This window comes from Urocampus carinirostris, chromosome 13, assembly GCF_059441175.1.
Source record: "Urocampus carinirostris isolate Australia breed hairy pipefish chromosome 13, RoL_Ucar_1.0, whole genome shotgun sequence".
Classification (NCBI taxonomy): domain Eukaryota; kingdom Metazoa; phylum Chordata; class Actinopteri; order Syngnathiformes; family Syngnathidae; genus Urocampus; species Urocampus carinirostris.
This window is the reverse complement of record NC_142361.1, coordinates 7470353-7486304: the sequence shown is the minus strand read 5'-3', so window position 1 is coordinate 7486304 and position 15952 is coordinate 7470353. Positions and strand designations below refer to the sequence as shown.

Sequence of the window (15952 nt, the reverse complement as noted above, 5' to 3'; positions counted from 1 at the left end):
AAAGAAAATAGAAAAACGATCATACAGTACTTTTATTTTTTAACGAATGTTTAAGCCTGTAAAAAAGCTTTGTTCTTTGGTTTTAGTGGACAATAGAGAATTTATTTGAAAAACGTGAAAAATATCAGATTTCTTACTTAAAGGGGAGGTGCAATTACTACCTGAAAAAAACCCAAGAGCAGGGGTGCCCATGGGTAGTTAACCCCCATAAAACACTTGAACAGGTTCTGAATATAGCTCACAATTGATGATCATTACAATTTTCTCGCAAATTAAATTCTTATCCAACATAATGTTTTAGTGGTTCACTTAACTTCTAATAATTAGAACTAACATAGTAACAACATAGTAATAACATTGGTTGTTATTTAAGAAATATATACCAAAATGGTAGCCCTTCATGCCAATCGGTCACAAATGATAACACTCAGCTTTAAAAAGGTTGGTGACCTACGCCTTAAAGCAGGGGTCGCAAACTCGCGGCCTGGGGCCCAATTGCTGCCTACAGGATGATAGTTTGAGGCCCCAAGTCAAGTCAAGTCCCATTTATTTATGACGCCCTTAATCACAAAAATGTCTCAAAGGACTGCACAGGATTACAATTACACAATTGCACAATTACCTGATCTTAAACCAGCATGCGGGCAAGGAACAACTCAAAACCTCAGTGTGAGGAAAAAAGAAAAACCTTGAGAAAGGACCTCACATGTGGTAATCCCCCTTTCAGGATTGACCAGGGTGAATCACAATTAGCATTACTGTACACAGAATAGTAAACACTAGGTTAGTTGTTGAAGATGTCCAGAAAGTGCAGGACAACAACAACGCCCCCAGCCTGTAAACTAGTCCAGAAAGTCTATGACGGCCACGACGCAGCTGCCCATCTCTGCCAGCTGGTAAATGCAGGGGTTGATGTGTCTCACGTGGACCATGGTATGAAGACAGCACAATACCAAATAAAAAGTTGACACAAAAATGAAATAATTCAACTCAGAATCATGTTGATGAACTGTAAATGATTTTTTAAATAACTTAAGGTTTTGACTTCCATTGTGCACACAAAGGAGGCTACGAGGAGGCTGACGAAGAGAATACAGACCCATCCGATTTGGCAGGCAGCCCGGCTGGTCCGGGCATACCAGGCCAGCCTTAATATGAACGTTAAAGGGACAGTGTGTATTATTTAACCACTAGATGTTGCTGTGTTATGTCGTGTCCCTAAAAATAGGAGCTAAAAGCACAAAGAAAGAGGACAAAATACAGAGACTCAAAGTAACCAAAACACACCTAATTATTTGAAAAGAAGATAAATAAGAAATTCAAAAAAAAAGAAGGACCACAAAAAAGAAAAAAAGGAATAAAGACAAAAAGTAAAATTCAAGAAAAAAAGAAAATAAATTGAACAAAAGAAAAAAAAAGAAGAAATAAAAAGAAAAAAGAGAGAAAATGCCTTTTTTCTTTTGCCCTTTGTTCTTTCGTTTTCCTCAATTTTCCTTTATATGCTTTATTTTCCCCTATTTTTCCTTTATTCCCTTTTTCATTTTTTTGCCTTATTTTTTTCTTTGATTCTAACTCTTTTTTGTCTTTCTTTGTGTGAAAGGCTGGGTAAAAATTGGAAAAAGGTAACTTTTTGCTCACTACAGTCACCATAATTTATAGTCTTTTTTGGACTCCCTTTTGGATTCTCTTCACATTACAGCAACATCTAGTGGACAAATATAAAACACTGTCCCTTCAAGAACAGTGGAATGTTTTTCAGCGCGTTATTCGTGGAAAACTCCAGTCGGCCCAACCTCACTTGAACCCTAGCTTCAGCGGCCCCCAACTCAAATGAGTTTGAGACCCCTGCCTTAATGGAATTCTGACACTTTTGCATATTCTGAATATGCTAACGATATATATTTCTAACTCTTTGCCTTTTTTTTCAGGCAACCATTAGCTTGCTCATTAGGTACGATCCGCCTGGGGAGGTGGGTGATGGTGATGTGTCTCACGTGGACCTTGGTATGAAGACAGCACAATACCAAATAAAAAGTTGACACAAAAATGAAATAATTCAACTCAGAATCATGTTGATGAACTGTAAATGATTTTTTAAATAACTTAAGGTTTTGACTTCCATTGTGCACACAAAGGAGGCTACGAGGAGGCTGACGAAGAGAATACAGAGGTGGACCCATCCGATTTGGCAGGCAGCCCGGCTGGTCCGGGCATACCAGGCCAGCCTGGGAAAACTTCTCAGAAGCCACTCCGTCTTAGCCGCAAAAGGCACAGAGCTCTACCTAACAAACCTCAGGATTTCCAGGTATTGTGTCAGAGCCTCAATTAAGGAGGGAATTTCTAATCATTTCTGTGCAATGTGAAAACAAATACCTGGATGCTTGACATGATGTTAGCTTGCTAATATTATCGCCATTTCTATTGTTTGGAGCTGAGGTGTGCCAATTAGAGTCATTGGTTTTACTATCGCCCTCTGCCATGAGGAAAGAGCATTGCGTGCCTCACTCAGCACAGTAAAATGTTACATAATTATTGTATTACCCTATTTATTTAAGTATGACTCTCAAATGTTTTTACGTAAAAAAGAACTCAACGTTGGGTGCATGGTAAAACAAGGACTGGGTGACATGTATTTGAAGGAGTGTGAACGCCCGCCCCCCATGTCTGTGCAATGGTATGCCCCGGCGGCAGCGTTGTGGTGTGTGGCGCCATGCCGCGCTCACAGGAGTGCAATACAGCTTATTTGAGCATACGCTACAGTTCTCTGTCTTAATATTTTTACAGCTCATACACACACAAACAACACAGTATAATGTATTGGTAAATTATTCGCACAATTATTTACTTTTCAAAGATATTGCTGACCACGATCACAATACCTTGAATATAACCAAATCTCTCGACCCACAAGACACCTACGGTCTACTTTTAGTAACATTATCGAAATCACTTGGGTGGACGTTCTTTAATAAATGCAGTAATTTTAGATGAAACATTCACGGAGGCGAGGCATATCCAAGGAAATGGCATTCAAAAATAAAATGTGTCATCAGCAGACGTGAGACTTTGAAATCTTATAATCTCTTGTAACCGTCACGACCAGAACGGAAACAGGACCCAATTGCGTTTCGTTTCTCACAAGTTTTATTGAAGGAAAGAGGAAGGGCTGCGCCCATGATCCGGTGTTCGCTGGACGCGGAAAGCAAGTCGCTCTCATACTCAGATTGTGATCAGAACACGGAAGTGGATCTTCTATAACCAGCGATGACGGTGTCAGGGACGAAAAAAATGGGTCGTTAGCTGGGACTGGGAGAGCAAGGCGTGGTCGGGGTCGGAAGCGAGTCATAAGCCAGAACAGGTCGGAAGCCAGAACGGGAGAGCAGACATGGTCAGGACCAAAACAGGTCGTAGCCGGAGACAGATGGGAGCAAAAACGGGACAGTTGGGAGTCAGGGTCAAAAAAAGGCTTGCCTAGTGTTCACTGAGGTTCGCAGACGGACTGACAACATGGGACAGACAGGACTGGGTTCAAATAGTGACAGGGAGCCAATCAGAACCCGCTGAGGTTGGCACCAAATGAGTGGGCACAGGTGATTCAAAACTGTAATCATGACAGTAACGTATTTCATTTGGTAATCTATAGCTAACTACTTTAAAGTACCGGTACTGTGTACCTGGTGGCTTCCGAGGGCCACCCGAAGCAACATTTTAAACAGAATTGTAATAAAAAATCAAGGGTGAGCCAGTGTTCTTTTTACCTCTGAAAAGTGATGGGTCTGACTCGCATGCTCAAAAATCTATGGGTCCCAACAGAGAACTGTAGGTCCCCAAAATTTAGTGTTATTGAGGTTGAAATTGTAAATCGGCGACAAATATATAAATGAATATATAAATATATAAATCTATATATTCATTCAGTTTTAATCATCACACTTAATTGGTAATACAAAGCAGTTATCACTTCAGATTTTTCAGTTCACAAAAATATTGTACATTATACAAAATAATATTGCTGAAATATTAGTCTATATATTCATGCAGTTTTAATCACTTCAGATTTTTCAGTTAATATATTCTTCGTGGTTTGCTGTCCCGCCAGAGTTGTAATGTCTTCTCAAGGTCCAATTGCAGCAACAAAATTTGCATTGCTAATTTGTGGTTTCCAATGTCGTTGTGCCGATCCAATGTGCTTTTCTGAAAGTTCGTATTGCGAAATGATTTATGCAATCCAGTTTTTTGTCACGCTGGGTGCGCGCATCACAGAACATGTAGCCTTCATTATCATCCTCCTCATAGTGTGACCAGGAATATAATTTAGTCCATTTTGGCAGAAAAGTCCTTTTCTTGCAAGGAATATTCTTTTGTTTATCTTTCCTCGAATCGTTCGCTTCAAAACACGTGTTTTCCTTGCCTTCGCGGTCTTCTGAAGAATTTCTCCGCCGTTTTTTCGTGCCGGAATTATTGCCGTTGTTACCACTTTCTGTATTATGTTTCGACTTATTGCCGACACTGAAGAAATTACCAATTTTTTGTTAATTTGCACCTAATACCAACTGTTTTTACGGAGGCATACTTCTCTTTCACTCGACAACCACCAAAACAATGACGTCATCTCGAAGCAACGGGATCTCGTTGAGATCTCGTTTGCCGAGATCGGCCCGAGACCAAAACAATAATGGCGGATCTGCCTGACGAAAAGTTTGGAGTGCGGTAAATCTTTGTTAAAAAAAAATGGTAATCGGGTAATAATGACAATTTGGTGTCAAAAAAGTTGCGTCCCGGGGACGCACGTTGATTTGACACATTACGTCCCCAGCAAAAATGATGCGTCTTGGACGGAGGGACGCGGGCAAACGAGAACACTGGTGAGCGTTATACACGAGTGCACGCTACTTGAATAAATACGGAGATTGTATTCATGAAATAATTTATGAAATTTGAAAAAAAAGAGTGAGTTCAAATGACAACTATAACATTGAATAAACACAACAATTTAATATAGTTATAATTTTATATTTCCTCGATGACAGGTGAGACTGTGCCTCAACTGCCTCGACCTGACTGCACCTAACTGCATTTAAAAGACACATGGCATAAACAATAAAGAATAACATTGGTCGATTTTTGTTTTTTCTGGAAAATAAAATGTTTTTGAATAACACCAGCTTCAATACTTCCTTTCTCATCAGATTCGTATCCGGATCATCGAGGGCAGGCAACTGCCTGGCAACAACATCAAGCCTGTGGTAAAGGCCAATGTATGTGGCCAGACAAACAGGACACGTATAAGAAGTGGCAATAATCCTTTCTTTGATGAGGTACTTTGCTTGAGAGCATGTATACACTATATGACACTCAAGTTTTTTCTTTCCAATAAAATATTTTGAATATCCACTCAAAAATGTATTTGCAGTATACCATTGCAGACATCTAAATTCAACTCAAAGCTGTATAAAAACATCAAATACATGATAAGAAAATTACCACTCTACATCCAACATAACAGAATGTCAAATACAAAGAAAAGGGTAAAAATAATTTAAAAAAGATAAAAAAATATAATGAAAAATAAATAAGATTTAAAAAAAATGCATAACATACAAAACATGACATATCACCCTCAAAACACTCCAATAGATGTACAGAGATGTTTACTTTAAAAAAATAGTAAAATATAATATAAGATATTTTTTGGGTAACTAACTATATTTTCTGTAGAGTTGGAGAGAAGAACTAGAAAATGTTCATGTGAAAAAAGCCCATTTTTTTCAAATACTTCTTTTTGAATATTATAAATGTACTTCCATTACTTTTTTGAACCACTTATCTTCATTTAGGTCTAAATAATAATAATAATAATAATAATTTCCTTTGTATTGTCATTCTTTGTAACAATGTACACAGAACGAAATGTCGATACACCTGACCCGTTGTAGCGAGCCGATGCAGCCGCAGCCAACAGAGGGCGCCGCCATTTTTACCAATGTTATAAGTCTTAGGTATGACTCGGCCGAGGCGCGAACCAGCGACCTCCCAACAGGGGACAATCTACTTGGGGGCTTCGGGGCTAGGGTCAGAGCGAGCTTGGGCCCATCAGGTTCCCCACGAGAAAAATGCTGATAAAAACATTACACTGCTTTCATGAAAAAAAAATTTGAATAATCAAAAAAGTATACTAGTAGGCTGTAAGCTATAATTAGCACTATAAATCCAGAATTTGTGATCATATTGCAAAAAATACCTATATTTATGACAACATTATTCAGAATTTGTTTTACTTTTCTAAAACTCTTGATTGTTTTTCAGAGTAATTCTGATTTCAGAAAGTGAAAACATTTTTGTTTTTCCATTTTTTTTTTAAATGTAATCATCCATCCCAATTATTATTTATCTTAGCCCATTTTCTAGATTCAGCTAATTGTTAATGAAAGTACAGCTCTCCTTATGTTTTTGTTGAAAATTGTATGCTGTTAGGATTTATTAACTTTTACTTTTTGCTTCCTTTTTAGATCTTTTTCTACAATGTTAACATGCTCCCCTCAGAGCTGTTTGATGAGAGCATCAGTCTAAAGGTGTGTACTGCTGTTTTTACCCTAGCGCGTTTGCTTGGTCAAAGTTTTTGTTTTTGTTTGTTGATTGTTGTTAATTTTGCTTTTTTTTCTTGTGGCAAGGTTTATGATTCGTTCTCCCTCCGAGCTGACAGTCTCATGGGCGAGTTCAAGGTACCCAAGTGTTAGACTTAATGGCCTTAGTTTTCAGTTTTTTGTGATTGTTGCTTAGTTATTTGTAATTGACATCATTTGGCATACTTGAAATTTTCTATGTTCAGTTTTCTAATGTGGTCAAACAGCTCACAGCTGTATCAAAATATCTCAAACCTTTATCCACAAATAACAAATGCATTAAATTATTTTCCCCAGTTGGATGTTGGCTACATCTACGACGAACCAGGTGAATTGTTTTCCCTTAACTCTTATTTTCTTCCCGTGTTCCAAAAGTGTAACTTCTAAACTTTGTTCAGGTCATGCCGTCCTGAGGAAATGGCTGTTGTTGAGTGACCCCGATGACTCCAGCTCTGGTGCTAAGGGTTACCTGAAAGTTAGCATAATCATTGTGGTCACTGGCGAAGAACCACCAGTACGTACAGTATATATCCTTCTAGCACAATTATGAGGGTACAGAATATGTAGCATTTTAATAGCTTAAAATAATGATGATTTAACTGAAAAACAACGCCAATTATGTTTTTGAGTCAGATCAGGAGGATCTCAGGCTACTGGTAACCATGGAAAACAGTACTGTTTCACATGGGGCCTCCAGGCAGTATTTGCCTAAGATATACCACATAAAGTGGTGTCCCGACAACCTAGGTGGTTAAGGGATCCATGTAATGTTTAGTTTATCCTCCATTATAAAAAAAGTCCATGCAATGAGAAGAAAAAAATGCTTGAATGGTTTGACTTGCTGTTAGCTTGTTGAAAAATCTTGAAAATAAATCGTAAATATGATTTCCCTTCCTTCCAGACTGAGAAAAGAGAGGTGAGCGAAGATCAGGACGACATTGAAAGTAATCTCCTTCTACCAGCAGGAGTCACGATGCGATGGGCCACGCTCAGTCTCAAAGTTTTCCGTGCAGAAGACATGCCACAAAGTAGGTCAACTACTGGGGGGCAAAAATATCATGATCCGATTTTTTTTTATATTAAATCACTTTTCCTTTTTGATCAAAATACTGTACTTTATTTGTTTTGGAATAATTTGACTATTTTTAAATCTATCCTGTTATGTAAAAACAAAAAACAAAACAGACAATATCTGTGTATTATTTGCCCTCATGTAGGTTTTAGATCAGGGGATGGTGTCATAATAGTCTGTAGTTTGCAATAGTCTTTGATCTGTGCAGCCCTTTGAGACTCTTTGTGATTAAGGGCTATACAAATAAACGTGACTTGACATTCGATTTGATCATTCTTCCTGAACATGTTGGATTATGAATAGTGAAAATATGCAGATTTACATAAAATGTGCAGAGTTTAACTTCTTGAAGTGCAATATACAATGAAAGAAAGAAAACATCTATCTCAGTTCATAAGAGTTGTTAAACCAAGCACATTCCTGAGAAGACACTGAGTAAAGTCCTGTTCTTGTTAACAAAATACAATAGATTTTCTAATCAAATGTTGAGCAGTTTGGGTCAAATTTCCCCAAAGATGACTAGGTGGTCATCAAGAGGACAGTGTTCCTTTCAACTATAATTTTTACCTCCTTTATTAGAGTTTCAATCAGTTAATGCACTGCCCTGTATAAGAATGATGATAAGACATGTCGGTCTCCGCTCAAGAGAACAGCTACAGCCATGGTTTGCTAGTAAATCTATGCCCAGAATATATTCCATTAATAAAAACCAAAAGAACTTCTCATCTGTATTCAGCTTCGATTTTCAAAACCTGCCTTCTTGGTGTTCAAAACCATCGAACACACTGAGCGCAAAAAAATCCATTCCTCAACGTGATCGAATGTCAACACTCAACCATGTATTCGACTATGTGTGGTATTGTTGAGTCAATTACAGAGAAGTACAACTTCTTATTTTTTTCTCAGTGGACGATGCATTCATGCAGTCGGTCAAAAACGTCTTTGGCGGTGATGGAGAAAAGAAAAACTTAGTGGATCCGTATTTGGAGGTCAGCTTTGCTGGTAAAAAGGTAATGAAGTCAAAAGCATATACTTTCTTTGGCTTCTCTCAAATAATACGTCATGGTCATTTTAGCTGTGCACCAGAATTGTTGAGAAGAATGCCAATCCCGAATGGAATCAAATTCTCCACCTTCAAGTCAAGGTACAAAATTTCCGACAGTGTAATGCATTATAGCCAGAGTCTCAAATCACCATCTTTGTCCTGTTCAGTTCCCTTCCATGTGCGAGCGAGTCAAGTTGACAATGTTTGACTGGTAAAGAAACTGCGAATTTTCCACTCTATGAGGAAGTTTGATTGACTTGCTAAGGTAACAAACTGTTGGCAGGGATCGAATCAGCAAGGACGACGCCATCGGGACGACGTATTTAAACCTCAGCAAAATCTCCTCTGCTGGCGGAGAGGTGGAAGGTAAGGCTGCTTGTTGTCTTGATGGTAAAAGAGTAGGTACACTCATAGTAATAAGAAGAATAGGCAGATAAGAGTTTCTCTGCCATAGCAAATGTTAAAATAAAAAACAAAAACAAAAAATAGATAAATAAAAAACATTCTTTTTGAAGTGTATTATAAAATGGGTAAAGAAAAAGCGTGCTACAAGTGCATTCCACACGCCAACCCAAACCTCCAAAAAGATGAAAAAAATAATTGTTTGAGTGTGTCTAAAGAAATGTAAAGAGCTTGAGACAGGCTGCAATGATGACACAAGCCAAAAGTTGGCGTCAGCGATTAAGAAGGTTCTAAATTGCATACTGTACCTTTAATATTACAATAATGTAAGAATAATGACAAAACTATTTTATTATTATTTTTATTATCATAAATTGTATTATTTCCATATAATTTAATATTATTATTATTATTATTATTAGGGGTGGCAGTAGCTCAGGAGGTAGAGCGCTCGTCAAGGGATCCCAGTTTGAATCCCGGCTCGTCCGTGTTACATGTCGAAGTGTCCTTGGGTAAGACACTGAACCCCTAATATCCCCGATAAGCAGGTTAGCGCCTTACATGGCTGCAAGGCCGCTATTGGGAAATGTGGAGCACATTGTAAAGCGCTTTGGGATGTCATTGACTTGAAAAGCGCTATATAAATGCAGATCATTTTATTTCATTTTAAAATGCTTTTAATACATTTTTTAATTCTCTGAAAGTGACATTGTGTATTAAGCACATGCTAGTAGTAAAATCTTCATTAATCAAAAAAAAACAAAAATTGATTTGAATAATAAGCAAAAATACATGACCTATCACATAAACATGAATATATTTAGATACTGGTAGATCGAGACAGTTGTTTTTATTGTACATATCATGAGCCTTACCTGGAAGGAACTGACATGATTGTCCGCCATCTTACTTCTACGGGTACCCTGAAAAGACCAAAAACCTTGTGAAAGGGCGGGCAGAAAAATGAGAAGAAAAATGATGCTGTTTTAGAACTTTGAGTCGCCGTAGTTTGTATTCTCCCTTTCTTTTAGCACTCGTTTTCAGTTGCAATATATAATACAGTGACATCTAGTGGTCAAATATCATACAGTATACTTCTAAGATAACAGTATTTTTTGTACGAATTAAATATAAAAACAAATTTAAATTATCATTCTATTTCCATTCTTTTAAATTGTATTAAATATTTCAAATTGGAAGTTACTTGAATATTTAAGAATAATGACACAATCATCCATTATTATTATAATTATTATTATTATTATATATAGTTTTTAGTTGTTTTTATTGTGTTAACAAGTTTTTAACATCTTTTTTCATTTTCTTAACAGACAAACAAGGTGAGCTTTGCATGTTTAAATGCGCGTAAGACATTATGGGCACCTTTTTAAATAAGTCTTTTTTTTTCTCAAAATCTTCTTGGTTGGGTGTTTGTGTGTCTTTTTTGTAGGGTAACCCAAATCCTACTCATTCGATCTCTGTTAGTTATAAATTCGAATCTACCATGGCTATTTCTTAAAATAAGAGCTGGATGTGGGGCCTCATTCATGTCTGTCTTAAAATGTTTCGTGGAAATCAGTCGAAGAGTTTTTGTTTTATTCTTGCAAAAACAACACTGACTAAACACGTGGCTATCGTGGTGGTGGTAATAAAATGCAGTGCCTTGTAAGAGTATTCCCCCCAAGCACCGCCCCCCCCTGACGTCTTTTTGAAATCTTGCCATATTTCAAGCTTTAATTGTATGGATAAAAACTCAAAGCATTTTCTAAAAATCAACAACATGTGAGACACAATCGTAAAAGGAACCAAATTTATTTATCATTTTATATTGTGCTGACAAAAAAAAATGCAAATTAGGCTTTTTTGTCCTCCTTTGGATTAATACATGGTTTACCCTCCTTTTGCTGCGATCACAACCACAAGTATTTTTTGGTATGTTTCTATAAGTTTTGCACATTTTGAAACAAAATATTTTCCAATTTTTCCTTAGAAAACAGCTTAAGTGCCTTAAACTTTTACGGTGATTGCTTGTGCACAGCATTTTTCAGATGTTTCCACAAATGTTCGATAGGAATGAGGTCTGTACTTTCGCTTGACAATTCTAACACCTTTATATTGTTAGTTTTAAACCACTCCATTGTAGAGTTTGGTTTATGTTTCGGGTTTTTGTACTGTTGGAAGTTGAACCTGCGCCCCATTCTCAGGTCTTTTGCAGACTCCAAATTATTTTTGCCATATTTTTCCTATATTTGGGTCCATACATTTCCCCATCAACCCTCATCATCTTCCCAGTCCCTGTTGAAGAAAGGCAACTTCAGAGCATGATGCTGCCACCACCATATTTGACAGTGGCGATGGTTTTTTCAGGGTAATGTGCAGTGCTACTCCTATGCCAAACGTAGAGATTTGCATTCAGCCTAAAAAGTTATTTTTTAATTTCATCTTGCCAGACCACCTTGTTCCACATGTTATTTGCGTCTCTCATGTGGATTCTTGCAAACGCCAAACTAGCCTTTTTATGGTATTCTCTCAGAAAGGGCTTCCTTCTTGCCACTCTTTCATTCTTGTTAAGGACAAAAGTTTTGGGGGACGGCTTGGTCTTGTTAGGTTTGCAGTGGTTTTATGCACTCTCCATTTTGATATTAACTGAGACATAATGACACATTGGTGCACTGTGAATGTCATTCAGAAGTCATCAGGGAACTTGTGGAGTCACTTGGCTGCCAACTTTTCAGTTTTCTTGTTGTCAAGTTAATATAAATAGTTGGAATAATTTGGTTACATTTTAGAATTGCGTCCAACATGTTGATGATTCTTAGAAAATATTTTCAGTTTTTAGCTTTAAGTTCGAAGTTTGAAAGTAGCATTATGACAAAAAGTTCTTAGCGGGCCAATACTTTCGCTAAGCACTGTATTGTTAAACAGGCATAACAATTAATGAAAAAAAAAATTACAACAAAATTGTCGAAAATGTGTTGTTAAAATGTCCTGTTTCATTCAAACAGACACACATGATGAACTTTGCAACGGCCTGTCTGAATGTATGTAAGAAAGGGCAGGATAAAGACCTTTTTTTATTCAAAGATGTTTCAGTAATTTTGTGTGTGTGCGTTTCCATTTTTGTGCTCATCACAGCAAACCCTGGAACAAGCGAGTCTGGTTTCTTGCCAACGTTTGGGCCTTGTTATGTCAACTTGTATGGCAGCCCGAGGGAGTTTTCCGGACTCTCTGACCCATTTGAGGAACTTAACCTTGGCAAGGTAACAAAAAAAAAATCTCTGCACAGAATGTTTTGATGACCTCTTGAGAAAAGCTCAAGGAACCAAATTGCACTTGCAGGGTGAAGGGGTCGCCTACAGGGGGCGGGTTCTTGTGGAACTGTCCACTCTGCTGGATGGGAAAGTGGATAATAATTCAGAAGACATATGCAGTGATGATATCCTGGTAGCACAGGTATGATTTTTAATTTTAATATTAGACTTTACATTTGTGTATGCTGTAACCTCTTATATTCCTCTTGACATAGCAGCTGCATGCTAAGGCGTATTCCCCCACCCCTACTCTCACTGCCTACCCTACCCACATTGAAACATACATGATGTATTCATGTATAACGCACTTTTTTTTGTAAAAATGAACTCAAAATTTGGGTGTGCATTATCCATAAGGTTAAGTATATTACTGTATTCGTATCATATTTGTGTAATGATTGATCGGAGAAAGTATATCGCTGACCACACTCACACAACATTGGATGCAACAGGAATAGAACCTGGGCTGTGGCGGTGGGAGCGCCGACTCCTAACCACGAGACTGGCAGTAGTAAAAATGATTTACAAAAAGTCTTTAGATTTTATCCCATTATCACACTATTTTTACTGTGCCAGAAACACTGATTTCCATAGTGCTTTCAAATAGTGTAGACACATGTGCGTCAATAACGTTGCGGTTTAATATGTATACATACGTCAAAGGGCTTGACTTTCTATTTTCTCCATTGTTTAACATTCGGTAGTGAAGAAGTGGAGTTACTGTTTAACTTATCAGAAAGCACTGTGCAAATCATTGTTTCTGGCACCATAAAACAGTGTGATAATTAGATAAGCTCTGATGCGTTTACGTATATCATCTGTAAATATGGTGGTCTGGTGTGGCATTTTGGTGCTCTCACAACCATTAATCTGGTCCATTAAGATATTTTGTGACTTATATCAGCGATGTTTATGAATTAACTAATCAATTGCACTAAAAATGCTCAAAAAGAACATAACTAAACGCAAAGTCGAAAAAGTTATACGAGCGAAACAACTCTCTGGTGTATTTGATGATGAATTGGACTCTGAAGGACGTTAAATAAATACATACTACATTTTATTTTGGTATCGTGTTCATAGTTAACATTGTCAATAAATGGTCTTAATCATGGCCGTTCATATTCAACGTTTGTCACTTACAACGCTTAGTTTGTAGTGCGAAAAAGGGAAAAAAAATGTAATACCGGTTCTTAATAAAAAAATAAAGGGTGCGCAATAAACACGATTGCACATTGAACACAAATACACAAAATATTTACCTTCGGTGTGGACGGCGCTGGGCAAAGTAGAAAGAGTGTGCGCGTCCTGTCATGTGTATAGCTCCACCCATTTCTACCACTCACCCAATCTAATTGTTCCAGGTGTTTTGCTAGAGCTTCTGGGTAAAACATTTGGTTTGGGTAAAAATTTCTTTTGTGAGTTTTCATCATAAAATGTCTTAACAGTGAACCTATTGTGTTTCATGAGCTTTCATACAAAGGATTATTTAGCGATTTACAGCCAAACATGGGTCTGCTGGTGTGACACCTTGTCGGAAACTTTCGTTAGAATTTTAAAATTTTGTCCTATATATACTAGACCCAACTCTTCAATCATTAGCACTGACCCGGCCTTGCATGTTTGTCAACTGGCTCAGCATGAAGCAAAATATCAAGATTGAGCAAGTTTTATTTCACCCCTGAGCCATATGTACTCATGAAAAGAGCCATATATGGCTCGAAAGCCATAGGTTTCCGAGACCTGCTCTAATAACCCCTGTTCATCCTTCTTTTCTGCATGCAGAAATACCAGCGGAGAAGGAAATTCTCCCTTTGCGCTGTATTCCACAGTGCCTGCATGCTCCAAGAACCGGGCGAGCCCATCCAGTTCGAGGTCAGCATGGGAAACTACGGAAACAAGCTGGACTCCACCTGCAAACCTTTGGCCTCCACCACTCAGTACAGTTTTGCCGTGTTTGACGGTAGGAATATCAGACCTGAATTGGGTTTGTTATTATCGAATATTCTCAGAGGAATCTCCAGTTATCACTTCCTGAAAGGGACATTGTGTATTATTTAGAACAGGGTGCCCTATTAGAACAGTTGAGGTGCCAGCTGACTTGTTTGTAAAATGGCTCACCAATAATGGGTCATTGTTATTTTCTTGTAAAACTTTTTTAGTGGTTGACTGAGTCTATTTAATCCTCCTTCCGATAACGTACCTGGCAAAAACATAGTAGCTTCGTAGCAATAACATGATGAGTTGTTATTTTGTAAGAGCATATCAAACTGCGTGTCCTTTGCAATAATTAGTAACAAAAATGATCTCTTAGCTTGAAAAAAGTTAGAGACCCCTTATTTAAAACCTAATTCATTAAAAAAAAGCAATATTGATTTGAGTAACAGGCAAAAATACATTAACTATCCTATGAACGTACTTTTTTTATTACTCGTAGGTCGAGAACTTTGTATTTGTTTAACATAACATGGGGCTGGTATAGAAACCCCAAAACCTTGTAAAAGGACAGACAAAAAATGAAAGAAAAAACAATGCAGCTTGGTCATTTGAGTTTCCATAGTTTATATTCTTCCTTATGCATTGTAGAAAACTATTAATTGTTACGAGTTCACGAGTGGAAAGTGACGCGGTTGACTGTGCTCTCTCACTGGTATCGGGTTGTAAAAACACGGGATACAGGTTGTTGCCTTAAATGCATCAAAGTCTTATATTGTGGCATGAAGATGTGGCTTGAACTCCTACCTGGAGAACCTAGCTGCTTTGCAAAACAGAGTAGTTGTGCATCATTTTCCATAGGATGCAGTGCTGATAACTTAGCATACAAATAAACATGACTTGACTTGACAGTAGGCTTATACAGTGGGACCTAGCTACTTCGCAGTTCGACGTTCGCGGCTTCAGAGCTTTGCAGTCTGTAATGGTTAAAAAAAATAAAAAAATAAAAAATATATATTTTTTTATTATTTTTTTTTTTTTAAGGGGCGTCGCTACTTCGCAGATTTTCACTTTTTGCGGGGTTTTTCGGCGGAACGTCAGCGGACGCGGGATAAGGCGGCCGGCTGGATGGGACGGGACAGGGGGGGGGGGGGGGGGGGGGGGCGGCGGGGGTCACTCCCGGGCGGAGCGAAAAAAAAAAAAAAAAGAAATTTCTTTTTTTTTTTTTTTTTTGAAGGGTTGTCGCTACCTTGCAGATTTTCACTTTTTGCAGGTGGTTTTGGTCCCCATTAACCGGGTCTAAAAAATAATAATTAAAAAAAATAAAATAAAATTTGGAAGGTGCGCCGCTACTTGGCGGATTTTCACTTATCGCGGGTGGTTTTGGTCCCCATTAACCGCGATAACCGAGGTCCCACTGTATAGCTAATATGGATACATAAGGCATGTGTTGCATCCATTATTAGGCTAAGGGCCCGGTCACACAGCCTTTTGCGTCTGTATCGCGGGTAAAATTTTGCGATTTTCTTTTTGCCTGTGGTTGCCCGCGGTAGAAAATGCGCAA

The 15952-nt window shown here is 37.9% G+C and overlaps 1 protein-coding gene across 2 annotated transcripts in view; it reads left to right on the top strand.

Annotated features, from left to right (window-relative positions):
• myofl (myoferlin like) overlaps positions 1-15952 on the top strand; it is a 54674-nt gene that overhangs the window by 6362 nt on the left and 32360 nt on the right. The window contains exons 5-20 of one of the 2 annotated variants that reach the window (XM_088352038.1): positions 1929-2004; positions 2136-2305; positions 5190-5318; positions 6510-6572; positions 6672-6722; positions 6921-6951; positions 7022-7137; positions 7525-7651; positions 8602-8705; positions 8771-8839; positions 8908-8951; positions 9024-9106; positions 12148-12183; positions 12278-12402; positions 12482-12595; positions 14239-14416. In XM_088352038.1, the coding sequence (XP_088208164.1) occupies positions 1929-2004; positions 2136-2305; positions 5190-5318; positions 6510-6572; positions 6672-6722; positions 6921-6951; positions 7022-7137; positions 7525-7651; positions 8602-8705; positions 8771-8839; positions 8908-8951; positions 9024-9106; positions 12148-12183; positions 12278-12402; positions 12482-12595; positions 14239-14416 (1516 nt within the window). The remainder of the gene's footprint in view (positions 1-1928; positions 2005-2135; positions 2306-5189; positions 5319-6509; positions 6573-6671; positions 6723-6920; positions 6952-7021; positions 7138-7524; positions 7652-8601; positions 8706-8770; positions 8840-8907; positions 8952-9023; positions 9107-12147; positions 12184-12277; positions 12403-12481; positions 12596-14238; positions 14417-15952) is intronic. The other variant, XM_088352039.1, reaches the window with a different exon arrangement.